We start from the raw sequence: 27,736 nt of genomic DNA on the forward strand, positions 1-27,736 counted from the left end.
GGTCTTGTGTGAGGGATAAGCTAACCAGCGTTGTTTTGGTAGGAGACTGGCTGCATCTCTGTGGTCTTAAAGTGGGGTTGGCCAACTGAGAAAGACTGGCTAACAATGTAATCTAGAGAAGGGCTCTAGAGAGTCAAAGTTCCCATGAACACAAAGCAACCATTTACATCTTTGTGAAGAAATGCCACACAAACCAACCAGAAAATAAGTTAGACTGGCTTCCTTAGGCATGATTCTCACATACTGTCATACACTGACATCAGAAAAGAAATGTGTATAGACTACAGGGAGGATGGCAGAAGCTGAGCTTTTGGCCTCCTAGACTCTATTCTGTGCTCCTCTCCCTTTACCTGATCTTGAACTGGATGTTGCCACTATATAACAAATAACAGTAATTATGCCAGCTTGCAGTAAATCCTTAGTCTTTCTGGTGTTGGAAATGAGTAGGTATCTTTCAGAGAGACTGAACCCTCTAATTTTGTAACTGTACTAAACTCTTCACACTGTGTGGCTGTTGGGCTGAAGAAATGGCTCAGCGGTTAAAAGGACTTGCTGCTTTTCAGTTCCCAGTAGCCATGGTGACTCACAACTGTCTATAACTGCAGTTATAGGGTGACGACACCCTGTTCAGGCTCCCAGGGATACCAGCCAAGCACATGGTGCACATACGTGCACAGCACATGAAAGTCTTTAAAGAAGAGGGGGGCTAGGTGTGGTGGGACCCATCTCTAATCCTAGCACTTGAGAGGTAGAAGCAAGTGAATTTGAGTTCAAGGCCAGCCTGGTCTATATAGTGAATTCCAGGACAAGCTATGGCTACGGAGACCCTAGGACACATAGACTGCCCCCACAACAACAGCAATTAAAAAAAAAAAACAACCCACAAAGTACAGCCGTCAGTGCTTGGGGTAAAAGAATAAAGACCTGAGCTCAAATTTCCACCACCCACATAAAAAGCAAGGCATAAGCCAGTCATGGTGGCACATGCCTGTAATTCCAGTACTTGGGAGGCAGAGGCAAAGGATCTCCATGAGTTTGAGGCCAGCCTGGTCTACAAAGGGAGCTCAGGGCAGCCAAGACTACACAAAGACACCCTGTCTAAAAAAACCAAAAAAATCAATCAATCAATCAATCAAACAAACAAAAAGCAACACAAACAAAACAGAAAAGCAAGGCATGGCCACAAATTTGCCAATAAAGCCAGTGCTGCAGGGTAGAGAAAGGAAGGCCACTGAGGCTTTCAAGCCACTAACCAAGCTCCTGGTCCAGTGAGATGCCCTGGGCCTCAAGAGAGTAACGTGAAGAGTAATAGGGCGGGGCAGTCAACATCCTCCTGTGGCCTTTGCACCTACACACACGCACACATGGTATGCGCCTGCCTGCCTGCCTGCCTGCCTGCCTCCCTCCCTCTCTGCCTCCCTGCCCCACCCCTCACACACACACACACACACACACACACACACACACACACACACACACACACGCCTTCATGGATACTAAAAATCTACGAATGTTCAAGTCTCTTGGGTAAAATGATACAATGCTTTGCGATTAACTTCCATATCTTTAAACCATCTTTGGATTACTTCTAGTTCATTTGTCCTCCTTCCTTCTTTCCTTCCTTCCTTCCTTCCTTCCAGACAAGAGTTTTTCTGGAACCCACTCTGTAGACCGGGCTGGCCTCAAACTGAGAGATCTGCCTGCCTCTGCCTCCCAAGTGCTGGGATTAAAGGTGTGCAACCACCATTGCCCAGCTTATACCTAATTCTTAATATACTATGTTATATAAATAAATTTGTTCAAGACAGGATTATTATCAAGTGACAAGGGGAAAAAAATCTGTATTTTGATCCACTGTTGGTTGAATTAGCAGATACAGAGTTCAGAACCCAGTCACCTGTACATTAGAACCCTACCTGAAAATATTGAAGGAAAACACCAATTTCATCTTATAATGCTAATAAAATCTTGACATCAAACTTGACAGCAGACCAGACACAAAAGAAACATCATATATAAAGATTTAAATGAGCATTTTTAAACTGAAAATATACATGCAGGCAAGAAAAACAAAACAAAACAAAAAAGCATACCAAGGACAGAGATCAAAGCTGGGTGTAGAATCTGAAAGGAGAGTATAATGACCTGAGCTGAGCAATTGGAGACAGGAGACACTGAACTGTAGGGAGAGCCTAGGCTGTTTCCATGGTAACATAGAATCCTTGACACTAAGCATCTGGGATATGCAAAAAGAAGTAAAGCCAGACGTCGAGGCTTCAAGGCTTGTCTAAGTACAGCATTAGCATAAACTGGAGTGAAAAAGACATAACAACCTAAAAAAAAGTTGGAGCTAGAAAGCTGGCTCAGTGGTTAAGAGCACCTGTTGCTCTTAAAAGGGGACCTGGGTTCAGTTCCCAGCACTCACATGGCAGCTCACAACCATCCCTAACTCCAGTTCCAAGGGAGCCACATCTTCAGACCTCTCCGGGAAGCATGAACGTGATACACATAGATACGTGCAGGCTGAACATTCACACACTTTTCAAAGGAAAGGATGATGGGATAGAGATGGTTCAGCATGGTGGAGGAGGAGCAGCTCCGAATTCAGTTCTTTTTTTTTTTTTTTAAGCAAGGTCTCCTTATGTGGCCCTGGCTAGCCTAGAACACACTCTGTAGACCAGACTGGGTTTCAGTTCCACTATCACTTCGGAGAGACCTTACCAAACTAACCTTTAAAAAAGTCCTTCTTCAGTTCCTAGTACATCAAAAGCCAAAGTTCTGCCCAGGTAAAATAAATGCTTTCCTGACCATGGGACTGAAATTTAATCCAAACTAAGTAGGACTCCTCCCTCTTTGCTTTGTTTGTTCTGTAGTGCTGGGGACTGAACCCAGGGCCCTTAGCAAATGCTAAATGCCCAGGTCTTCCTACCTATTGGGCAGGTCTTTGGCCCTGAGTGCTGACATTATTACTGTAATCACACTGTGATCAGCTAGCAGGACTTAAATGTTCAACTTCACTGTTTTGTTTTGTGTGGTGCTGGGCTTCACACATACTGGGCATGTGCTAAACCACTGAGTTACACACCTACCCAAAAGGACTTTCAAAAAGAATACACACCTTGCTGAGGTAGCGAATGCACATGATCCTAGCATTTAGGAGACTGAGGCAGAATAATCGCTTTAGCATAGGAGTTCAAGACCAGCCTGGGCAACACAGTGCGACTCTAGCTCAAAAGAAGAAAAGTAGAGGGAAGAAGAGAAAGATGAAAGTTACACATTTTGGGGCTGTGAGCTGGCTCAGCAGTTAAGAGTACCTACAACTCTTGCCTGCAGAGATCCCAGGCAATCAAGCTCTCATCTGGCCTCCCAAGGTACCTAAAGTGCACATACTGATGCATACAATACACTGACAAACTCACATCCACACAGGCAGATAATTAAAAATGAAATAAATATATGTATTTTTAAAAATCATGCAATATACTATTAATTTCTTTAGTACTCACTTTTTTTTTGAGACAGGGTCCCTCTGTGTAGACTTGGCTGTCCTAGACTCACTCTGTAGACCAGGCTCAAACTCACCCATCTCTGCCTCCGGCGTGCTGGGATTAAAGGCGTGTGCCAGCACACCCAGCTAGTACTCACATTCTTACAATATAAGTTCCTTTATACGACTTTTTTTTTGGGGGGGGGGGGGTTTCTTGGTGTTATCTTAGCTGTGCTAGACTCGCTTTGTAGACCAGGTTGGCATCAAACTCACAGTGATCCACCTGCCTCCCAAGTGCTGGGATTACAGGCATGTGCCACTATGCCCGGCACTTTATAGGACTTTTCTAAGGACTTTGTCTCTCTACTTACCATCATCAGACACTTCAAATGGCATCCATGAGAGCAGATCCTCAGATATTTACAGACTGGACAACCCCCAGTTGTCCTTGACATGGCTGGTGTACTCTCCATGTAGTTGACCTACTTTGTACCCTATACACCTCTATTAACCTGCTACAACGAAGCAAGAACCAAATGGCTTTCAGTGACACAACTAGGAAAATACCTAAGAAAATCTTGTCTTGGGGCTAAGAATAAAAAGCCCAGGGGGCCTATCTCCAGCACCAGATAAGCAGAACATAGTATTTAATCCCCATAATCCCAGAATTTAAGAAGTAGAGCCAGGCCGGGCGTGGTGATACACGCCTTTAATCCCAGCACTTGGGAGGCAGAGGCCAGCCTGATCTACAAAGTGAGTCTAGGACAGCCAAGGCTACACAGAGAAACCCTGTCTCAAAAAAACAAAAACAAAAACAAAGAAGTAGAGACAGAAATATCAGAAGTTCAAGGTTGTCCTTGGCTACATAGAGAACTCAAACCAGTGCGCACTACATGAGATCCAGTTAAGAAAAAAAGGGAGCCTGGCAGTGGTGGCAGACACCTTTAATCCCAATACTTCGGAGGCAGAGGTAGGCGGGTCTCAGTGAGTTCAAGGCCAGCAAAGTTCAAGGCCAGGGCTGTTCCACAGAGAAACCCTGTTATGGAGGGAATGGGTGAGTTTGAGGCCAGCCTGGTCTACAGAGTCCAGGACAACCAAGGCTACATAGAGAAACCCTGTCTTGAAGAAACCAAAAACCAAACCAAACCAAACAACATATGATATATACATACATATACATATAAGTATATATGACATATGCATGCATATACATAAATGTGTGTATATATGTCATATATACATATATGTGATATATAATATTTTTCCTTTTTTAAATTTACTTTATTTTTTTATTTTAATATTTTTCTAAGAGGGAAAGGAGAGGAAGAAAAGAAAGACAAGACAGGTACATGCACCTCTTTTATTATACTTCTTTGCCAATTCTGGTAGTCAGTTTCTATAACTCTAAATTCCCTTCCTCTAATCTGCTAATAAGAGACTGATCACTAAAGCCCCCTGATCTAGTCGTTTTAGTTAATACCTATAGGTTATGGTAATTCTGTGATTTACTTCAGAGATTCTCATAATCCTTAATCACAGTTTTCCTGTTAATGATCCCTATTTATACAGCTCTGAGTTTGAGTCCCATATGCAGCCGTGCTCTAGCGTAAGACAGTGGAGGAAGGGAAGCAGCTTCACATTTCTCAAATGCTCATCTCAAAGCAGCAACTCCTATCAACCCTAATTAAAGACTGACAATTTTTAATGAGGTTCCTAATAAGTTTAGATGTTTAATAAGAATTGCCTAGGTCTACATTTTAGCTGAACTACAATCTTGGAATAACATCCATGCCCCTAGCCAGCTATGTTCCTGACTCTGAATTAGAACTTTTCTGGTCAATATACACCTGGCTTCCTGTTCAGCAAGGTCCTGGGTTCTCAATCCTATTGCCTCCAAGCCATTCTTTAACCATTAAGTCAAAAATAAGAGCTATCAATAAGCTGGTGTGCTGGCACATACCTTTAAGCACAGCACTTGGGAGGCAGAGGCAAGAGGATGTCAAGGCCACCGTGGTCTACAGAGAGTCCACGATAGTCAGAGATACAGAGAGAGACCTGTCACAAAAACAAATAACATCACAGCTATCAGCTCTCACCCTCTAGTCTCAAAGTATTTATCAATACTTTTGTATTTATCAATCTTTTATAGTTTACTTACATGCTTACTGCTTTTCTTCTCTACAAAAAAAAAATGTTTATATAAAGAATGTTTGTCTGCCTAGTTCACCACTGTCTAGTTAATATGAGAACAGGTTATGTTTCTGATCAATTGTACACAGGACATGGCTTTTTTACTCACCCTGAGAATGGCTTGGGGCTACACTGGGATCTCAAATACCCAGTGTAGTTGCTGGCCAACTAATAAAGACTTTCTGTTGGCTTAAGTACCTGTCCCAGCAAACTTCTCTGGTCAATACCTCACAACACAATTATACTTGTTTTCCATAGCTGAAATGACTTGTTTCAATGAATATGTCATCAGCACAACAGCCCTCAAGTCAAATTTAAATACACATAAAATAGATATGATAGTTTTATATGTAAGAACCAAAGCCAGGTTGAACAGTGTCACAGTGTCTCTGCACTCAGATTTCTCAAATCTGGGTCATTACCCATGAAACCTCAACGCCGCTTTCCTAAAATGCAGGGGCTTTCACACTGCCCTGGCTTTCCTAAAATGCAGGGCCTTTCACACCTGCCCTGGCTTTCCTAAAATGCAGGGCCTTTCACACCTGCCCTGGCTTTCCTAAAATGCAGGGCCTTTCACACTGCCCTGGCTTTCCTAAAATGCAGGGCCTTTCACACTGCCCTGGCTTTCCTAAAATGCAGGGCCTTTCACACCTGCCCTGGCTTTCCTAAAATGCAGGGGCTTTCACACTGCCCTGGCTTTCCTAAAATGCAGGGCCTTTCACACTGCCCTGGCTTTCCTTCCGCTCTCCCCTTCTGTTGTCTCCTTAGAGTCTAGGCTACTATCAGGCAACTGCTCCTTCCACAGTGCATCATCCACACAGGATGAAACGCCATCCACGGCCTGCGCCTCCATTTGTCCCCAATGTTCTCCTCATTAGCACCTACAGAAGGGGACTCAGAGGCTGGAAGGATGGCTCAGCCATCAAGATTTCTTGTTGCTCTTGCTGAGGATCTGGGTTCAGTTCTCAGCACACATATGGTGTCTCACAATCAACTTTAACTCCAAGGAGTCCAATGTCCTATTCTCACCCCTCTGAACACTGCATACACGTGGTGTACCTATAAGCTCATATGCATAAAATAAATATATCTAATAAAAATAAAATTTCCAAAAGATATTCAGAAAACAGTGATGACTTAGTTGGTAAGTGCATGCCTTACAAAAATGACAACACATGAGTTCAATCTTCCAGAATCCTTATTTTAAAAAAGCAAGCTGTGCGTTGGTGGTGCCCACCTATAATCCCAGCAATCAGGGAGGCAGAGGCAGGTGGATCTCTGTGAGTTCAAGGCCAGGCTGATCTACAGAGTGAGTTCCAGGACAGCCAAACTATACAGAGAAACTCTGTCTTGAAAAACAAAAAAGAAAAGGGAAAACCAAAAATAAAAAACAAAACAAAACAAAAACCGAGTACAGTGGTGTTTATACATATAAACTACATCCCAGCGCTAGTCAAACAGTGGCAGGCGTGTCCCTGGGGCTCCCTCCCAGGCAGTCTAGGCTAACTGGTAAACTCTAGGCAAGTGAAGTTCACTATGTCAAGCCCTGGTGGAACGACACCTGACGCTGACCTCTGGCTTCCACACTTAAGCACATGCATGTGCACACATTTCTATACACAAACACAGAATATTCACTCTTCACAATTCAGCTCTAATGCTCTCTTCCTAACTTCACCCATCCTATCAAAAGTATTTCCTCATTCTGTAAGGTACCATATAGCACGTAGTAACATTTCTGAAACTTTTGCCTTAGAGAAAACCATCAGTACCATGTTCCCCTTGAGTCTGACAGACTCCCACAGAGCACGGGCATTACTATACATGTCTTATTATTCTGGAGGGTACCTTGCATGATGGCATCTAATAAAGAACTTTAATGATGAACATACTCTAGACACTTAGAAAGAATTGCTCATTTATATTTTCGCTTTCTTCCCAAATGATAAAAATTTGTGCTGAGAAAAAGCTGTACCTCCTATTTCAGTTCTTTTTTAGTTTCTTATTTAAGAAGATCCAACTGGGAGTGTCTCAAATGATTGGAGCTATGGACTGTACAGCTAAGCAAGAAAAGTGATAGATAGGGTTAGAGCCATACTTGAGTCTAGAGCTCAGATTGGCACCAAGAAATAAAATTAGGAAAATAGGTGTTATGACTGTAACAGAACAAAAAAATACAAAGATACAAAAGGCTGAAGATGGAATCCAGAGAAGTGATTTGGATATTAGCAAAAAAAGAGGTAAAAAGAAGAAGAGGAGGAGGAGGAGGAGAGCGAGGAAATAATCATACAAGAATGAGAAAAAACAGAGCATATGAACAATAATACCAGGCTGGATGGACTTATCAGGAAGAATCTGGCTTGGCAGTCACGATACTACTGTCCGCGCTCTGACACCTGACAGCGTCAAGGTAACTGGGAGGTAAACTAAGGAAAGAGGAGCTTTAAAGCAGCACATGGCAAAGTCGTAGCCGTGTACTCGGTAAGTTTACACAAGATACAAATGTTCTTAGTTAGAGAAGTGATGGAAAGCGACGAAGAAAAAACAAGAGCAGCAGGGATGGAGATGTGCTACCAAGTCCCAGGAGGACAATGAAGTCCTAACAGGTGGAAGGCAACTTGAAAAACAGCTACTGTAATATGACAAAACTACAAAAATGTGTGCTATTGGCCGAGGGAAATACATGTCTACATTGCTAGGTAATGTGCTAAGACCTGAGAGATGTGAAAACATTGGAACAATTGCTGTTTGGAGTAGGAAGATCAACTGGAAATGAACAAAATGAGCACTGAGCCCAGATGACTGCATAAAAAATGAAACAAGCAGAATTAAGTGTCAGAAGTAATCTAAAACAAGATGGACTGGTGCTATCAGATTGCTAGAAATGTTCTACAGATAGGCTGTGTAAGGAAAAAACAGAGAAAGCACCCATGTGAAAAGGGGTCAAGAGATTTAATTCCCCTAGCTAGTTGGTAACTGTATGTCAAAATGCAAACACATATCTTCCTAGGCTCAAAAGATTTCCAAGGTCCAATGACAGCTCACTTGGTCTAACCAGAAAACACAATCCCAAATAAAAATAAAATTCCCATATAAAAGCATGTCTTACTGTACTGGATTCTTACAAATTTCATTAAGAAAGTTTCTAATCTAAACCGGGTGTGGTGGGGCAAGCCTATATAATCCCAGCACTGGGGAGGCGGAGGCAGGCAGATCACTGTGAGTTTGAGGCTAGCCTGGTCTACAAAGCAAGTCTAGGACAGCCAAGGCTACACAGAGAAACCTTGTCTCAAAAAACAAAAAACACACATACACAAAAATTTCTAATCTTATTTTTTTTTAAGTATTAATTATTTCTCTGAACTCTGTCAACAACAAAAACAAAAGACCCACCCTCGAACAAATGAAAAACAAAAAACACTACCTTTCTTCAAGTCACAAGTAAACTAGGATTAAATGTTTCGGGTACACTTGAAAGATCTGGTGGTAACTCAAAGTGTGTTCTTGTCTGGCCTACATTTCTCCTTTCTGACCACTGGACATGTTAATCTTCTCTTTGATTTTCCAAGGCATTTCTGTATTAAGCCAATATACCAATCCAAAAAGAAAAAAGTAGGCTAATTTGGCCGCTCCCCAGGAAGCCCTCAAGGTATTAACAGCGGTGAAGTTAAGTCTGTTTATTATGTCAATTATATTACACCAGTTCTATCTACCTAAAATCAGACTATAACCCAGGCCTGGTAGGGCACACCTTTAATCCCAGCACTTTGGAGGCAGAGGCAGGCAAACCTCTGAGTTCAATACCGGCCTGTCTACATAGTGAGGACCAAGGCCAGCCAAAGCAACGAAGATCCACCTCAAAGATAAATAGATAGGTAGGTAGATCATATACTACATAATCATTTAAAGTATCTTTATTTTCCCACTTCCCAAGTCATTATTTCATAAAACAATCTTGTTGAAAATGTGTATTTCTGGCATCTGATTTCACTGAGTCACTTACTGGCTTTTTCCAATGTATTGTCATGAAGTTACAATACTTTTTTCCCCTAACCTTGTGGGGTGTGTCTTTTATGTTATTATTATTATTATTAATTTACACAGCCTGAGAACACAGTGTCTATTTTCCCTCAGACACTCACTACCCCCATTTCAGTTAGTACTTTTTGTTTGTTTTTAGTTTTCGAGACAGGGTTTCTCTGTGTAGTCCTGGCTGTCCTGGACTCACTTTGTAGACCAGGCTGGCCTCGAACTCACAGCGATCCGCCTGCCTCTGCCTCCGGAGTGCTGGGATTACAGGCCACCACGCCCAGCCTCAGTTAGTACTTTTAGTACAGGATTTTTACTAAAAAAAAAAAAAAAAAAAAAAAAAAAAAAAAACCACAAGCACGCCCCATCTTTCTCAGTCCTTTCCTAACTTTTTAGCTGATGATCCAGGATCTGCCCCTCTGGGCCTCTCTTGGTATTTAAAACTTGTCAACGCTTTCTGTGATAAAAGAAAGAAAGAAAGAAAGAAAGAAAGAAAGAAAGAAAGAAAGAAAGAAAGAAAGGAAAAGAAAGAAAAAGAAGACGACGAACAAACTTTTTTACATCCTCAAATGATGGTAGCATCGGTTGGTGCCATCTGATGTCCTATAGGAGAGTCAAGAAACAAAAAAACAAAAAAAAAGGTGGAAATATGAAGTCATGAGAGAACTGGAGGGTTAGGGGTAACATGCAGAAAGGGGAGGGGGGAGTGGGAGGCACTGCTGTCTGACTCGCATTTCCTGCAGACAAAATGTGAGCAGAAATTAAGGAACTGGGGGAGGGGAGGGTCTAACCATTGAAACCTGCTAAGTGGCATTTTGTTGGGATTCTTTTTTTTTTTCCCCCTCCCTATGATGTCTCTGACACTTGATTGGGAAGAAACGGCTCCTAGGAGTCACAATGGCGAGGTCGGTGAGGGCTCAGCAACACTGCTCTCGCTCCAAGCCTGAGTAGGTCCCTTTGATGAGCATCGCTCCAAGTCAAGTCAGCCGGCGGGAGGAATCCCCGGAGCCTCTGGACCCCAGGCCAGGGCCCCGGCTTCGGGGTGTTCGGGGACAACCACCCCGGGCTCCCCTTCCGGCAGACAAGCCCTGAAACACACACACACACACACACACATACACACACACACCTCGCCGCTCACTCGGAGCCCGGCCCTTTCCCCCACCCCGGGAGCCGAGCGCGGGGTCGCCGAGCAGAAGCCGGGCTGCAGTCAGGGGCTTACCTTTAACAGATTAGACGTCGCCATGTTCCTTCAACTTGGACTCTCGCGAGACGCGGCGAGAATTGGCGGCGCTCGGGGACAGGCCTCCCCCCGGAGAGGCCGGAGATCCCAGCAGGACCCGGCGGGCCGCGGCGGGGATGTGGTGGAGCTAGCGGGGGGAAGCGTAGGGGACGCGCCGGAGCGGCGTGCCGTCAGCGCTGAGCTCGTCCGGGGCAGCCGTGCTTCCTCAGGCTTTCCCGCTACATGGTCACCGCGGCCTGCCCACGCGAGAGAGCGCATGCAAACGCAGAAGGAGACGCGAGCGGCGAATGGTGGTGGCGAGGGACCAGGAGCCGGCCTGCCTGGGAAGAGGCACCATCGACTTCCCCGGGCCTTCCCCCACTCGTCTCCGGGTGTGCCTCTCGGGTTGCAGCCGCAGCGGCCGCCGGCAACGACTTTAGCTCGGCTTAGGCCCCGCACCCCGGGTTCCGTGGCGGCGTCACGTGACGGCGGCGGCGGGCGGGGGGGGGGGGCGTGCTCGGGAGCAACCCAGGCGACTGCGAGCCGCCGGCTCCGGTAGCCGCGCATAGGGTGGGGGCGCGCCCTCTGCTGGCCGGAACCGGCTCCGCCTTCACTCACTCGCCCCAGATCCGGGCACGGCGATTTCAAAGCTCTGGATTAGATTAGCTCTTTTACTGCTGTCCTCCTTAAAGACTGACAGGACGAAGGCGCCCAGTAATTATTTGTTTAGTGATTGAATGCACAAACGTGCTAACTATTATCATTCTGCTAAAAATGCCCGGCTTATTCAAAAAGGGATTATTAGTCTTGGATTCTACACTGTCTTCAGATCACGAATCTCTCTCTCTGATCAAAGGAAGAGACGATTAATTTATATAGGGATCTCACATCTTAGCTGTTACAAGTTTAATGTATTATACAAGTTTAGGGTTTTGACAGGGTTTCTCTATGTAGCCTTGGCTGTACCTGAACTTGATCTGTAGACCAGGCTGGCCTTGAACTCAACATTCCTAAGGGTAGCAAACTTAGATACTGCGGTTCATTCTTTTCCTTCTGAGATCGATGGCATTGGACCTTCCAGCAGAAAAGCGTGCACTTTTGGCTCAGTGCCCGGCAGAACCACGAGAATGGGCCAGAGAGATGATTCAGGGATTAAGAACACACGCTGCACTCTGATAGCATCCTTGAATTCTGTTCCCAACATCCACATTTGGTGGCTCACAACCGTTAGCTCCAAATCTACAGGGATCTAGTGCTTCTGGCCTCTGAAGGCCTCTTTACTCACAAGCACATAGAGAGATATACATATAACGAAAAGTAAGCTTTTTTTTTTTTTTTTTTTTTTAAGAAAGGGGAAAAGCCAGGCGTGGTGGTGCACACCTTTAATCCCAGCACTCGGGAGGCAAAGCCAGACGGATCTCTGTGAATTCGAGGCCAGCCTAGTCTACAAAGGGAGTCCAGGACAGTCAAGGCTACACAGAGAAACCCTGTATCAAAAAAACAAAAAGAGGGAACATGAGCTGGAGAGATGGTTCACCCGTTAAAGGCTAGGCTCACAACCAGAGATACAAGGGGGAAATTTCTCAAAATCGTGTTATTTTTGAAGAATGGATGCTTAGAATCGCATTTGCTAGGATAATGAAAAGTCATTCAATGAGTATCAGGGAATCAGTATTTGCTAGGGAACCTGAACAAAAAGACCAAAGAAAACTCCACCCAAGTCCAGCTCAATGAGCCATAGTTGGCTGGGGTTACTTACAGGAGCATGGCTGACTCAAAGGTTATTGCATCACTGACAAGCTCACCCCACCGTGGGTGGGTGAGGACTCAACAATGATATACTCTCAAACCTCCCAGCACGGGAGTTTCCCTCAGAGATAGTTACTGCTGTGACTGCATCTACAACCTTGAAGAAGAGCCTGATAAGCCTTGGGGTTCATAAATGTGATGTTGATGATACTGGCAAACGGTCATGTTTAAGCTAGTTAGAAACAACTCTGGGACCCTGAAGGCCCTCCCTATTTCCTCCAAAACCGGCCCCCTGGCTGTAGCAAGGAGAAAGGAAAACAGCAAGTTCCTAAGAGTTTTTCAAAAATGTGTCTCTGAGAACATAGGAAGTAGACTTTTTCCAAACAAGATTACTAGTGTGGCCGAGTGGTGGTGGTGCACACCTTTAATCCCAGCACTTGGGAGGCAGAGGCAGGTGGATCACAGTGAGTTCAAGGCCAACCTGGTCTACAAAAAGAGTCCAGGACAGTCAAGGCTATACAGAGAAACCCTGTCTGAAAAAACAAACAAAAAAGATTACTAGTGTTATCCCACAACATAAAAATGTCTCTGTGGTGTGGTTTGGATAAGAATGGCTTCCATGGGGCTGGAGAGGTGGCTCAGTGGTTAAGAGCACTGCCTGCTCTTCCGAAGGACCCGGGTTCAATTCCCAGCACCCACATGGCAAACTCACAACTGTCTGTAACTCCAAGATCTGACACCCTCACACCAATGTGCATAGATTAAAGTTAAATAAAATATTAAAAAAAAAAAAAAAAAGAATGGCTTCCATAAACTTGTAGATTTGAGTGTTGGTCACAGGGGAGTGGCACTATCAGGAACTGTGGCCTTGTTGGAGGAGGCTTTGAGGTTTCAGAAGTTCAAGTCCGTCCTAGTGACATTATCTCTTCCTGCTGCTGGCTGACCCTCCAGCACCATGTCTGCCTGAGCACCGTGTGCCTCCAGCAGTGACAATATACTAAACCTCTTACCCAGTAAGCCAGCCCCAGTGAAATGTTCTCCTTTACAAGAGTTGTCCTGGTCATGGTGTCTCTATCACAGTGGGGATAGGGAGCTGTGACTTCAGCCATGGGCGGTTCATCCATAGCGAGAAAGTTCAGTCAGAAACTGACTGCCTCAACTTCCTCAGTAAATTTCGGCTGGTGATTTGTAATCACCGGACTGGAGGATGTTCTCTCTCTGCAGCTATTTGTTCTTGTACCAAGAAACCTTTACTGTAGACATCCTGCTTTGGCCAGGCCCGCCGAGTGGTAACTCCTGCTGACAGCCTCAGTGGGACTTCCACAGTTGGCATCTGTTGGGTGTTTGTGAGCCCTGGATTTGATGTTGCTTGCGTTCTCAGGTGAGCTACTCCGGTTGCCTCGCTGGATATTATCTACTACTTCCTACTTATTCTTTTACTTTTTTGTGCTGTAGATTTAATAAACTTGCTCCTTGAACATGGAAAGTCTAGCCATCGTGCCTCATTCTCTGGACCATACAGAACACGGGGTTTCTGCAACTTTTTGACCCTTGACCTTTCCACATTTTGCTACTTGGATCTCATTAGCCTCCCTCCTCCCTTTAGGAAGAAAAAGTTTCAGTAAGGAGCAAGTAGCTACAAAACATGCCATCCCTTCCTCTGGCTTATCTTTCCATCCTCTTTTCTGTGATGCTCTCGGAGCGTGTATTTGGGGAAGAGGGGGTGTCATGAGTTCCTGTTATCTTCCATTGGTAGTTAAACTCTGGGCCGCTGGGCCACAGCAACAGCTATTCACAGGAGGTTAACTAACTGGCTAATGAGTCTCCTCAGTATGCTGCAGGACAAAAAAAAAAAAATCCCTCCAGGTCATGCTAGGCTGACAATGGCAGTAATTATGTATATAATCGCAAATGTTTAGGAGGGAATTTAATAGGCACACAATACCCATTTAACAACATAGTAGCAGCTGCTTCCCCACTGGGGCCTAAAACATTCCCAGCCACTGGCATTTTATCCTTATAGCAATTCTTGTAAGTTTTCTTGTGGGGCAGACCTTAAATCCAGTTGGAAATTAGTTGTTTACACTCCTAACAGTCATGCCACTACACACCAAGTGATAGGCACATAACATTATTTTTATTTATTTACTTATTTTGTTTTTTTGGAGACAAGGTTTCTCTTGTAACAGCTCTTGCTGTCCTGGACTCACTCTGTAGACTAGGCTGGCCTAAAACTCACAGAGATCCTCCTGCCTCTGCCTCAAGTGCTGAGATTGTAAGGGCAAAAGTAATGCCGAATTCTATATTTAATGTATATTCTGCCATTAATGATGGTCTGTATGAGAACTTGTCCCCTAGGTGACCCTTCTCCCTGTATTCTGGGAATGACACCTGCCAGCAGTCCCCAGAAACTCCACCGGAGTGATTACATACAATTGGGCCCCAATGTTTTATAAAAAGACTTCACTCCAGACTCAGCCTCCACCCAGCCTGCCTAAAGATCAACGTTCCTGAGACCCACCCCCCACCCACCCACACTTCTCTTTTTAAGTCCATTGCCCTTGAAGTTGAGGATCACATGCATCAGAAAGGATTGTGATCTGAAGCTCTGAGCCCGTACTACAGGGCCCTGTTTGTCGCACCGGTATCGAGTCCTAGTGGTCTTTTTTGGAGGGTCTCACGATCTGGGTGATCTCAGCATTACACTGAGCGATCTCGGCGTTACGAGATTAAAGCCTGCGCCACCATGCCCGCTCACACACATCACTTTCTTAGTATAAGATCAAGACCAAGGCCTAGGGGGTGACAGGGTTAGGTTGGGGAGATACTTCAGGAGACCTTCCTAACCAACAACTCACAAGGAGGTAGCCCACCCTTGGCCCTGTATATTTGCCCCAAACCTTCCTGACTGTGTGGGTGTAGTGTCCTGCACACCCTGAAAAAAATCCTATGGTCTGTTTTAGTTTTATCAAAAGAGTATAACTCAGTTGGTAGAGTGCTTGCTGAACATTCACATAGGTCAGACATAGTGGTGCTGCCAACCTACAATTCTAACGAGGCAAAAGGATCAGGAATTCAATTTCATCCTCAGCTACATAGTGAGTTCAAGACCAGCCTGTTACCTCTGTCTGCCCCCCCCATTCACACACCCCCCCCCCACACACACACCAGAAGCAAAACAAAAAACAAGCAAACACACAAAAACAAGGTTAGTGTAATTGTTAATTTGTTTTGTTTTTCGAGACAGGGTTTCTCTGTGTAACAGCCCTGGCTGTCCTGGAGCTTTGTAGACCAGGCAAGGATGGAACTCAAAAGAGATCCACTTGCCTCTGCCTCCTGAGTGCTGGGATTAAAGGTGTACACCACCACGCCCGGTTTTTGTTTTTGTTTTTGAGAAAGGGTTTTTGTTTAGCCTTGGCTGTCCTGGAACTCACTCTGTAGACCAGGCTGGCCTTGAACTCAGATATCTGCCTGCCTCTGCCTCCCGAGTGCTGGGATTAAAGGTGTGCGCCACCACGCCCAGCTGCTCATCCCCATCTTGCCTCGTGGCAATCCTCTCTCTTTCCGGCTTCCTCCTCTTACATTCTGTCTTCTGCTTCTCCTCTCTTAAACCCAACCAGGAGCACCTCAGACTTTGCCTCCCTCTCTTCTGCCCAGTCCTAGGCTTCAGCATCTTTATTTAACCAATCAGGGATAATTGGGAAATATTCCTTATCATCACATGGTTTCGGGAGATAGCTCAGCATTCCTAACAATGCCCATGGCCAGGCAGTAACCAGATCTCAAGGCAGTGAAATCAGCAGCTGAAAACACAGTTGGACCTTCCTCCAACACTACCTTGAAGAAAAAGGAGAAAGGGAGCTGAACAGCAGGATTCATTGTTCTCTCCTTCCTGGGTAGATCCAGTGTGGCCATCTGTTTAGCACTGTGGCTGCCTTCATCCCTTTCTTACTGTTATGTCTCCCAAGAAACCTGGGACAAGTCTCAGCATCTGTGGCTCCTCCCACACTTCTTGACTACCCCTTACTCTAACCTCTCTAACCCAGTGTCTTAAAAGCATACAAGTGGTAGGTTTGTCTGATTCTGTAGCTATATTCAGTTAGGTAGAGACCCCACGTAGGAATACAATAGGCTTGTAGTAACTAAGGTGGCAGTTTTGCTGAGTGAAAATGATGGGAATTGAGCAAACGTGCAGGGGAGTAAAGATGATGATCAACTATCGGACTTGAATTAGGTGAAGGGTGAAAATGCTGGAATCAGGTGAGGAAGTTATAAAATGAGAGAGCCCCAGCTGGAAAGACAGGAGACAGCCATAGGAGGGTGAAATGGGTGCAGGCTCTTAACAGGAGTAGCCAAAAGGCTAAACTGTGCTCAAGAAAGAGAACACTTGGAAAGCAGATCTGAGACCTGAGAAGTCAGGCATCCAAATATGTTTGGTGGCCAGTCATATGCCACTGTGGTGAACATTCTGTGTGAGATCAAATTCCCTGTAACAACGTGCCACCCAACAAGGACTGTTCTTTGGGGTCTTCCCTCAAGTTCCAGAATCACACAAGGGTCACATGCAAGTTCAGTAAAATCTGAGGAAGCAAATGTTTCCAGGACTAGCAGGGACTAGCCAGTGTAGTCCTTAGTCTTCTGGTATATGATGTTCTGGGGTTCTCAGAATGATTACCAGGGGACTCACTGGGTTTGATTCCTTTTGTTCATCTTAGTGACCTTAGCAGCACACCTCTAAGCTCATTAACTCTTCCTCCCCAGCTTACTCTCCTACTTTTGTTCCTGCCACCTGAGTTATTTGGCTTGAGATCACTTGTCCCAAGCACTGCCTTAAAACAAACAACCATTCTACTGGGCTGGGAAGATAGCTCAGTAGCTAAGAGCTTTTGTCACATAGGCCCGTGGCCTGAGTTTAGGCCCCTGGAACTGCTTTAGTAGGCTGGGAGGTTAGCTCAGTGGCTCAAAGCTTGTGTCGCACAAGGCTGGTCACCTAAGTCTGGATCCCTGGAACCAATGTAAAAGTTGCACGTGATAATGTCTGTAATCATGCTGTTCCTACAACAAAAAATGGGGAGCAGACAGCCAGAAAAATCTCTCGGAGCTCAAGGGTCAGCAAGTCTAGAGTATGAAGCAGAGTAGCAAAATAAAAAAGACCTTGCCTCTGATCGCTGTGAGTTCAAGGCCAGCCTGGTCTACAAAGTGAGTCCAGGACAGTCAAGGCTACACAGAGAAACCCTGTCTCGAAAAAACAAAATATAAAAAAATTTAAAAATTTAAAAAATTAAAAAAAAAAAAAAAGACCCTGCCTCAAGCAAAGTGGAAGAAGAAGATGGACTCTCAGGGTTGTTTGTCCTGTGACCTCCATCTAAGCTCCCTGGCACCTACACTCAACCACAAACATGCACCTCAGGGAAGAAAAAGAAAGAAAGAAAGAAAGAAAGAAAGAAAGAAAAGAAATGAGAACTTTTTATTGAAACAGTAGCATATTAATAACCCACAACACAGATATTGAAATAATAAAGAATTACGACAAGGAATTTGTTGGAGACAATGACAGTGGTGTCAACACCTAATTCCATTAAGGAATGAATGCAGATGACCTGGAAGGGTCTGTACATGACTGTGCAAGTAGAAGTTAATGGAGTTATGCTATTAACTCAAGACTCAAAGGGCCACCACACCCGGCCCTTCCTTAAAACATTTTTTTTAAAAAAAGAGACAGTGATGCAGCCAGGTGCAGTGGTGCACACTTGTAATCCCAGCACACGGGGAGGCAGAGGCAGATAGATCTCTGTGAGTTCAAGGCCAGCCTGGTCTACAAAGTGAGCCCAGGAGAGCCAAGGCTACACAGGGAAACCCTGACTTGAAAAGCCAAAGAAGTGGGGAGAAAATGATGAGCATTGAGTGAGGTACAGTGGCACATGCACTTGGGAAGCTGAGGCAGGAGGATTCCAGAGATTAAGGCGGGAGTATGAGCCTGGGCTACCTAAGAAAACCTTGGCCAAATAGTTGTGATTATGATTTAAAAAAAAAAGACTAGAAAATTAGGCTGGAGAGATGGCTCAGCAGTTAAGAGCACTGACTACTCTTGCAGAGGATCCGGGTTCGAGTCCCAGTACCCACATGGCAGCTCACAACTGTCTGTCACTCCTGCTCCAGGGTTCCAACACCCTCACACAGATATATATGCAGGCAAAACACCAATGTATATAAAAAGTAAATAAATTGTTTAAAAAGACTGGAAGATAATGGGACCGGGAAGAGGCAGTGAAAAGCAAAGAAGTCCCAGAAACAACTCCAAGTTTGGTGCTGCATGGACCAGTTCATGAGAGAGATGCAGAAAGAGCCATAACTTGGAGGTGTCCAGACTTAGAAGCTTGGAAGTGTTTGCAGATATAGGCCATAGAAGGAGAAGAAAGAAAGATAGTATTGGAAGGGAGGTAGTTTCCAAGTGTCTGAATGAGGGGTGTCCTGACTGAGGGTAACCTCATCTCCTTTGAAGAGGAACATAAGGCTGTAAACATTACAAGTTTGGCACTTCGCCTGACCCTTGCTAGAAGATAGCCAGGGCTCAGGGTTAACATGGGCTAACATGGAGCTGACTTCTTTGTGGCTAGTCTTCTCAAAGTAACTGTTAAAGAGTCATCAATTCTTTCAAGGTTCTTCATGAGCTACTGTTAAAAAAAAATAATACTATTTATGTAGCAGGAGGCAATGTTCAAAAACTAAATATTAGAAAAATGTTTAAAGGTTCCAAATATGCCAGTAACAGATACCAGAATATCATAACTTGAAAGCTCATGTACGGTCTCTGGAACAAACATATTTCCCCTGACCTTTTCTGTTAGCCAACTGGCAGCCCCTGAGCTTTCTTAAAGGCTGATTATCTTCTGCCATAGTATGGGTGACTGACATAACTGGGGCTCCAATTTGTGACTGACTGCTTATTCTGTCTGAAGGAAGATTTCAGGAGAAAAACATCAAAGAAAACAGAGGCAAAAAAAAAAAAAAAAAAAAAAAAAAAAAAAAAAAAAAAGGCTCCAGATGTGAACCTTACTCTGCAAAGCAGAGCCTTTGCTTCCAAACCTGATTCTTCCCTTCTGCCCTGAGCTGGCCTAAGCAAAGCCTAGTTCCTCTCTGCCCCTTATCCACACAAAGGTGGACGATTCCCGCCTCAGTCTCCTGATGTCCTCTAGCCCTCTTCCTGGAGGAGAAGAGTGATAAAGCTGGAAATTGTTCTAGGTTTTCTGATGTTTCTATTTGACTTCTCTGTTTACCCTCTAGACCTCTTTGGCTCAGTGTCCCTGTCAGGGTTACTCCATCTCAAATCAGGAATTTTAGGGCCGTGTTCTTCAACCTTACACTCTGGTACCCTCCAATGGCCACTGTCCAGCTTGCAGTGATTGAGATGCACAGTTTACCTCTGTGGTCACCTGGACTTATACAATAAGAGGACAAATTCAAACACATACCCAGCACTTCCTGCTTTGCTGGGTGGGGTGGAGTATTGAGACAGGGTCTCTCTCCATAGCTCTGACAGGCCTGGAACCGGAAATCTACCTGCTTCAGCCTCCCCAGTGTTAGGAGTAAAGAGGAACCTGGCTTCCCAGTGCGTCTAAGGCTTGTTTTCCTATCCATAATTGCACAACTAATTATCTACTTTTCTAGGACCAGAAAAATCCAAACAAATTTAGTTAGTCTAATTAGCACTGAATAGAAAACAGAAAATAGAGCAGGGCACAGTGGTGCACACCTTTAATCCCAGCACTCAGGAGGCAGAGGCAGGCAGATCGCTGTGAGTTCGAGGCCAGCCCGGTCTACAAAGCGAGTCTAGGACAGCCAAGACTACACAATGATTGGCAGCCATCTCACAGGCCCCCTCCTCCTTTGTGGGTTGTTCTTTGAGTCTTCCAAGCCTGGTGCATTGTTGAAACAGGATCCATCCTGCTTGAGACTCCTGCTTCATCGAGCTGCCTTTAGACGTCTGTCTGTCTAACATCAATACGATGTGTTGATGATTTCAGAAAGAGTCATTCTAAGTGCTAGTTATGAAGCAATTGAGAACAAGCATAACGCGGTCGTAAGCTGCAACACGGGCACTTTATCTTGAAAGGGTCATTTCTCGCCGTCTCTTGTCTTTATTAAACGTTCTCTGCCTCACAGGTAGAGTAGCTGAGAAGCACAACTTCCCCTTCAACTTCTACGGTTCAGAAGAGAAGCAGCTCAGACCAGCAGGAACATCTTGTCCCGTTTATCTTTGATGTGATTTCTCCAAACTTAATCTGTGTATTTATCAAAATTGCAATAAAATATGTCTTCTTCCCGCCCCCGCCCCCCCCCCCGCTAGAAACTTGACAAGCCAGCTAAAAAATATTTTCAAAAGGGGCTGTAAAAGCACTTGGGTTCCTACTCGTTGAAGGTTGTCTCTGGCTCTTGAAGGAACCTTTGACCTGTTGTCCCGCGCATGTGCACTTCAGGTTTTCCGCCACGCCCCGGGGGCATGCCCGGGTCCATCTCGAAAATTCTCTCCTCCAGCCTCTAGGCCATGGGCGAGCTGCCGCTGGGGTCCAGGTGGTGCACTGGTACTACCGGCCTGACCTGACAGTATCTGAGATTCCACCAAAGCCTGGAGAATTCAAAACAAAACTTTTGGGGCTGAAAGAGAGACACCATGAACCTTGGGTTTCACAGGAGCAGAAACTTCAAAATACAGTTATGCCAAAAATTCTGTGAATAATGTTTTAAATATGCATTTTTAAGTTTATTGAGTAAAGCTACTTCTTAAAATACCTAATCCAGCAGGGCGTGGCGGCTCAAGCCTTTAATCCCAGCGCTCAGGAGGCAGAGGCAGACGGATCGCTGTGGGTTCGAGGCCAGCTTGATCTACAAAGTCATCCCAGGACAGCCAAGGATAACACAGAGAACCCTGTCTCAAAAACCCAACCAAACAAAACAAAACAACAACAAACAAACAAACAAACAAATAAAACCCCACCTAATCCAAAGGCAGAAATGCTGGTTGATGGGAGCTGGGCTTCTCTGGGTTGCCCTAGCTATCCATCTGTCCTGGAACTCACTCTGTAGACCAGGCTGGCCTCCAATTCAGAGATCTGCTTGCCTTTGAAGCTGTGTACCACGACTGCCAGGTACCACTGGTTTTTTTTTAAAGGCACTTACTTGATCAGGGCTAGGGAAAGGGGAGGAGGGTTAAATAAAGGAGATTTTCTTAATTTGGGAGCATTTTTAGGAATATTAAATTTAATACTGTGGTGAGAATCCTAGAAGATAGTGCCAACTTTTCCCCAGGATGACCCTGGAAGGCAGAGAATGCTGTCCACATTAAGTGCAGTTGGAATGTTAGAACTGCCATGACAGTAGAAACAAGGGCTTAACAGGCCCAGAAAATTGATCATGCTAAATGGATTTGCTATGTAAAGTGAGAGGCTCTCCAAATACCTATGGGCTGCAGAAAAAGCAGTGAAATCCCTCCCTCCCTCCCTCCCTCTCTCTCTCTCTGTCTTTCTCTCTGTCTCTCCAGGGTCACTGTAGCTCTCTTCTGTAAGCCATGGCTGGTGACAGGAGAGGTCATCACAGAGGTTTACTGATAGGAGCAGCAACAGTAGAGACACGTGGTTACAGTCATAATGTATGTAAGTTCAGAGGGCAGCCAGCTGTGGCTGTTCTGCAGCTCCATAGAGGAGTGATTAGTCATGGTATCTGTGATGGCTAGCTTTTGAAAATTGAACATTGGGCTGCATAGTGATGGTGCTTACCTTTAATCCCAGCACTTGGAAGGCAGAGGCAAGAGGCTCTCTGTGAGTTCAAGGGCCAGCCTGGTCTATAGAGGGAGTTCCAGGATAGCCAAGGCTACACTGAGAAACCCTGTCTTGAAAAATGAAAAGAAAACCATGACTATTAGTTAAACTGCATACATTTATGGGATACAAAGAAACGCCATGACGTATGTGCACAATGTGGAATTATTAACCAACCTAACACACATTATCTTCTGTCATATTTATTGTTCATTCCTCTTGTCTAGTTGAATGATTGTACCTTTTTAGTCTGTAACTTCTCCATTTCCTCCCATTCCTAGCCTTTAGTAGCTAACATTATCATCTCTCTATATATGAGCTCTATTGTTTTAGATTTCACATGTAAATGAGACTACTTGTTTTTCTAGGTTTTGGGGTGGCTAATTTAATGTGTCAACCTTGTTGAGCCAAACATCAATAATTATTCTAGATGTTTCTGTGTAAGTGTATTTGGAGGAGATTAACTTTTTTTTTTCTTGTCTTAATTTTTTTTTTTTTTTTTTTTTTTTGAGACAGGGTCTCTCTATAGCCCTGGGCATCCTGGATCTCGCTATGTAGACCAGACTCACATAGATCTGTGTGTCTCTTCCTCTTAAGTGCTGGGGTTAAGGGAATGTGCCACCTGGCCAGCAGAGGATGTTAACATTTGAGTTAGTGGACTTGGAGTAGAGCATATCAGCCATCATAATGTGGGTAGCTGTCACCTCCTCAATTGAAGGACTAAGTAGACTGAAAAGGCTATGCTCTGAGCACAATGGAGTTCTCCAGAAGACCGCCTTTGGACTTCATTGACAATATCGTCTTTTTTGATTGTTTTCAGGCAGATGGCCTTTGAAGTCCAACTGCAACATTAGTCCTTTTCTGAATGTGCAGTCTGAAGATTTTGGAGTAGACAGCCTCCACAAGAGAAGTGAGGCTCAAATCGGTTATGGAACAAACACAACATAATAAATATCTTGATTTATAAGCATAATATTGGTTCGGATTCTTTGAATAACCCCAGATTATTCATATGCTGGTTGTAAAATAGAAAGATAACCACATGATTTACTCTACATAGTCAAAGAAAAGGAAATGCGCGATCAGGAATATGTTTTCAGTTTTCTGTCTCTAAAACAAAACAAAACATTTGAGTAGTTAACTTGTTAAATAGTTTATTTTAGTTCAAGTTTTGAAGGTTTCTGTGACAATCTTCAACTTAAAACAGGTAGCAATAATACCATACATCAAGTTTATCCCATATTTTACTCTTCTTGTCACTCTGGGAAAAAAAAAAATGGCAAGAGATGATGACAGCAAAACATTTATTCTCCCATGGAATGTAAAATTAGATATGTGGAACTCACATTTATAAAAGGCATAATTCACCACCACAAACACGTCAGCAGTCATTGAACGTCACCGTTACAACAATGTGTTAGGCACTATTTTAATAGGAACAAGACTGTAAAAAGGTCAATCATTTTTAGCATGATTGTATGCAGCAAGCGGAAGTAGAATGTGTAGTGACTGATTCGGATTGCCACAGCTCATGACCCAGGGTTGCAGGGCTGACACTACAGACGTTATCAAGTCACACAGGTGAAGAAGATGGTTGCCCAGGAGAAGATTGGTGGAAACATTTGAGGTTTGGAAAGGTTCCGAGACATAAACGACTCTTCATCAGCTGTGGGATTTTTTTTTTTTTTCCCTAGACACGCACGGTCTCTCTGTGTAGCCCTGGCTGTCCTGGACTTGCTTTGTAGACCAGGCTGGCCTCCAACTCACAGAGATCAGCCTGCCTCTGCCTCCCGAGTGCTGGGATTAAAGGGGTGTGCTACCATGCCCGGTGGCTGTGGAACTTCTAAGGGTAGCTCTGGTTGGGCATCAGTCCTGACTGGTAAGGGGTTTTTGCTCTGTAGCAATGGCCCGGATGTCTCTGGATTACAGCACGTACCACCACACCTGGCCCTGCTACTCTATTTAAAATACAGATGCTTTAGCTCTAAGTGATTTCTTCCTAGAGGTGATGTTTCCTTTGCATTTCCAATCTAACTCTGGGCAGCTATGAGGAAACCAATGAGTCAGCCTATCAAGTGGGTCTTTAGTCTCCTTATATCCTTTTTTATTTGATCAGATGTAAGGAATTATGCAAATACAGAACACTCTGGAGTCACGGAAGTTCTGTGTTTCATTGAACCAAGGGCAGTATAAAAACAAACACCGTTCTTGAAATGTTTTTACAAATCCAGATTCAGTTTTCCAGTGATGTAAAGAAAGCTCATGAAGTGCTTAACGCTTTTGGAAATGATCACATCGAGAAGCACCCTAATATTTTGCCTTAAGCTTACATACAGTGAACCATTACGTCATTACACTTTCTGAAAGCATTAGCACTGTAGATAAGCAGTTTCAGTCAGGCACAAGCTTTTTATACACTGGGTAGGGTAGACTTTTGTTCTTTTTTTAATTAATTAATTTATTTATTGTGTATACAGTGCTCTGCCTGCATGTACCCTTGCAGGCCAGGAGAAGGCATTAGATCACATTATAGATGGTTGTGAGCCACCCTGTGGTTGATGGGACTTGAACTCAGGATCTTTGAAAGAGCAGACAGTGCTCTTAACCTCTGAGCCATCTCTCCAGCCTGATATTTGTTCATTTATGAAATATAATGACTTAAAGCATTTGGTAATTAGCTACATAATCTATTAGTATTAAATTGAAATAAGATTAAATAAATTTAAATGTAATAATATTAATATAAAGTAAGGCATGTCTGTTTTTTAAAGACAGGATCTCACTATGTAATTCTGGCTGGTATGGAACTTTCTCCGTAGACTAGACCTGCTTCAAATTCACTGAGGTCCACCTACCCCTGCCTCCTGAGTGCTGGGATTAAAGGTTTCTAAGAAACCTGGGCAAATGTTTTTGCCTAGAGCAAATATTTTGACTATTTTGGGATTATCATCCACATCCTCTATAACAATGTATAAAAAAATAGGTCAAATATACATATCCATACACGTGTGTGTGGATAGACTTTGGGTTAAGGGTATACACATTTGGCAGTCTTTTTTGGATGGCTTGCTAGTCATCATTCACTAAGCGTCTCTCTGCATAGCCCTGGTTGTCTTAGATGTTACTTTGTGGACCAGGCTGCCCTCAAACTTACAGAGATCTGTCTGCCTCTGCCTCCCGAGTGCTGGGACTAGAGGCGTGCGCCACCGTGCCCAGTTTTCCACTCACTTAACACCTCCTCTATAAAGTAAAAGCAATTGAGTCCAGCTTTACTTGTTCTTTCACATTCCTCTCTCTCTGTCTCTCTCTCTTACAAACACACACACACACACACACACACACACACACACTGGTAATCAAAGAGTTGGGAGACACGGAGTGAGTGGTAGAACTTGCTTGCATAAGTATCAACTTTTGGGGGCTCCATCTTCCCATTTGGTCTTCCAGCTTCTGTTCTGAGTATGGACCTCATCCTATCCTCAGGCCAGACTCTAGTCTTTACCCAGCACTAATATTATAAAAGGTGTCCACTAAAAATGAAATTACACTTTAAATTTCAGGGTTTTTTTTAGCTTGACAAGTAGACACAGGTAACTGTACTTGAAATTGTTAGATATTCAGTATTTTAAAGTCACTCCATTTTAGATGTGATGAAAGATTATAATATAATATTTGAAATTTTAACAGTAAAAATAGACTGTTTCATGTGGGGAAGGGAAGTTTGAATTCATTCCCACAAAACAGCCTGAGGATATAAAAATATTGACAATATAAATATTCAAATTTTCATAATAGCATAATTTATATCCCCTCTCTTCATAAGCATTATTAAAAATACACCAATCCATAAAATGTACAAGTGTCAATATTTTGAGATACAATTACTTACTTCAAAGATGTATAAAACACTTTCCAATACGACTTTCTGATTGGATTGATTTCCCAAGGGATTTCTTCTCTATTGCCCATGCTTTAGAGAAACAGTGATTCAACAGTGGTTCACAATAGAAGGACAGAGGGCAAATGCCAACCAAGAACTCCCCTGGGTCCATGAAAACACACACTATCTTCTGGCACCTCCATATACCAAAAAAAAAAAAAAAAAAAAAAAAAAAAAAAAAAAAAAAAAAAAAACCAAACCAAACCAAACAAACAAAACCCAAGAAAAAAAATTCTCATTCACTGTAAATATGATATGTTCAAAATCAGCAACACACTTATATAATGCTTTCTTTACTCAAATGTTTTTTAACACCATCCACTTGATTTTCAAAATAACTTCACAGAATTCAATAAATGGACCTGGCAGTTTCATTTTATCAACCAGGAAAAAAAAAAAGATGTTAAGGTGATCATAGGTCTTTCTTATGATCTAATACTGGTAGAGCAAAGGTAAGTTTAGAGCTATGTTCTTTGGTCTCTTGCTTAATATTCTTTACACTAAACCATTTTGATTTTTTAAAAAAAGATTTATTTATTATTTATACATTATTCTGTCCACATGTGCGCTTGCACACCAGTGGCGGACACCAGATCTCATTATAGATGGTTGTGAGCCACCATGTGGTTGCTGGGAATTGAACTTAGGACCTTTGGAAGAACAGACAGTGCTCTTAATCTCTGAGCCATCACTCTAGCCCCATTTTGGATTTCTTACAAATGAAGTTTCTATAGTTATGCTTAGAGTCTTACAATTTAAAAAAGGCAGCTTCGTTGCATAATTAGACACTCTGCTGTGATTTACAGCATAGAACAGATATACATGGTATAAAATAACACTACGATCAAATGTCTCTTCCTTGCATGTTCAAGCAGTGAGTTAAAAATTAGGCATAGTGACCACATGCCTTTAATCCCAGCACAAGGAGGCAGAGGCAGGTAGATCTCTGGATTCATATCCAGCCTGGTCTATATATTGAGTTCAAAGTCCACAAGGGTTGCCAGAGTGAGACCTGCTAACGGTTTAAAGAGCCGAGCATGGTAGCATATACTCACTATTTGGGAGACGGAGGCAAGTGGATCTGAGCTACATGACAAAGCTGTCTGCAAAAAACCCATAAATAATAATAGTTTAAAAAATTGAACTTGCCAAGTGCAGTGGCTCATGCCTGTAATCCCAGCACTTGGGAGGCAGAGACTGGCAGGTGTCTATGAGTTTGAGGCCAGCCTGATCTAAAGTGAGCCCAGGATAGCCAAGGCTACACAGAGAAACCCTTGTTGCAAAAACAAAACAAAACAAAACAA

General features: G+C 43.7%; 2 protein-coding genes across 2 annotated transcripts in view; one reads left to right on the top strand and one right to left on the bottom strand.

The window, feature by feature from the left end:
* The window catches only part of Cul5 (cullin 5), a 45,875-nt gene extending 34,850 nt beyond the window's left edge, over positions 1-11,025 (bottom strand). Inside the window, exon 1 of the mRNA XM_051156468.1 lies at positions 10,929-11,025. Coding sequence (XP_051012425.1) covers positions 10,929-10,952 — 24 coding nt within the window. The 5' untranslated portion in view covers positions 10,953-11,025. The remainder of the gene's footprint in view (positions 1-10,928) is intronic.
* A 10,116-nt stretch (positions 11,026-21,141) lies between these two features.
* LOC127197897 (protein BRAWNIN-like) lies at positions 21,142-21,410 on the top strand. Its single transcript, XM_051155730.1, is given in 2 exon segments — positions 21,142-21,225; positions 21,228-21,410. Coding segments are annotated over 2 exon segments (267 nt in total).
* Positions 21,411-27,736: the final 6,326 nt, after the last annotated feature.

Source organism: Acomys russatus, chromosome 14 (assembly GCF_903995435.1).
Source record: "Acomys russatus chromosome 14, mAcoRus1.1, whole genome shotgun sequence".
In the NCBI taxonomy this organism is placed as follows: domain Eukaryota; kingdom Metazoa; phylum Chordata; class Mammalia; order Rodentia; family Muridae; genus Acomys; species Acomys russatus.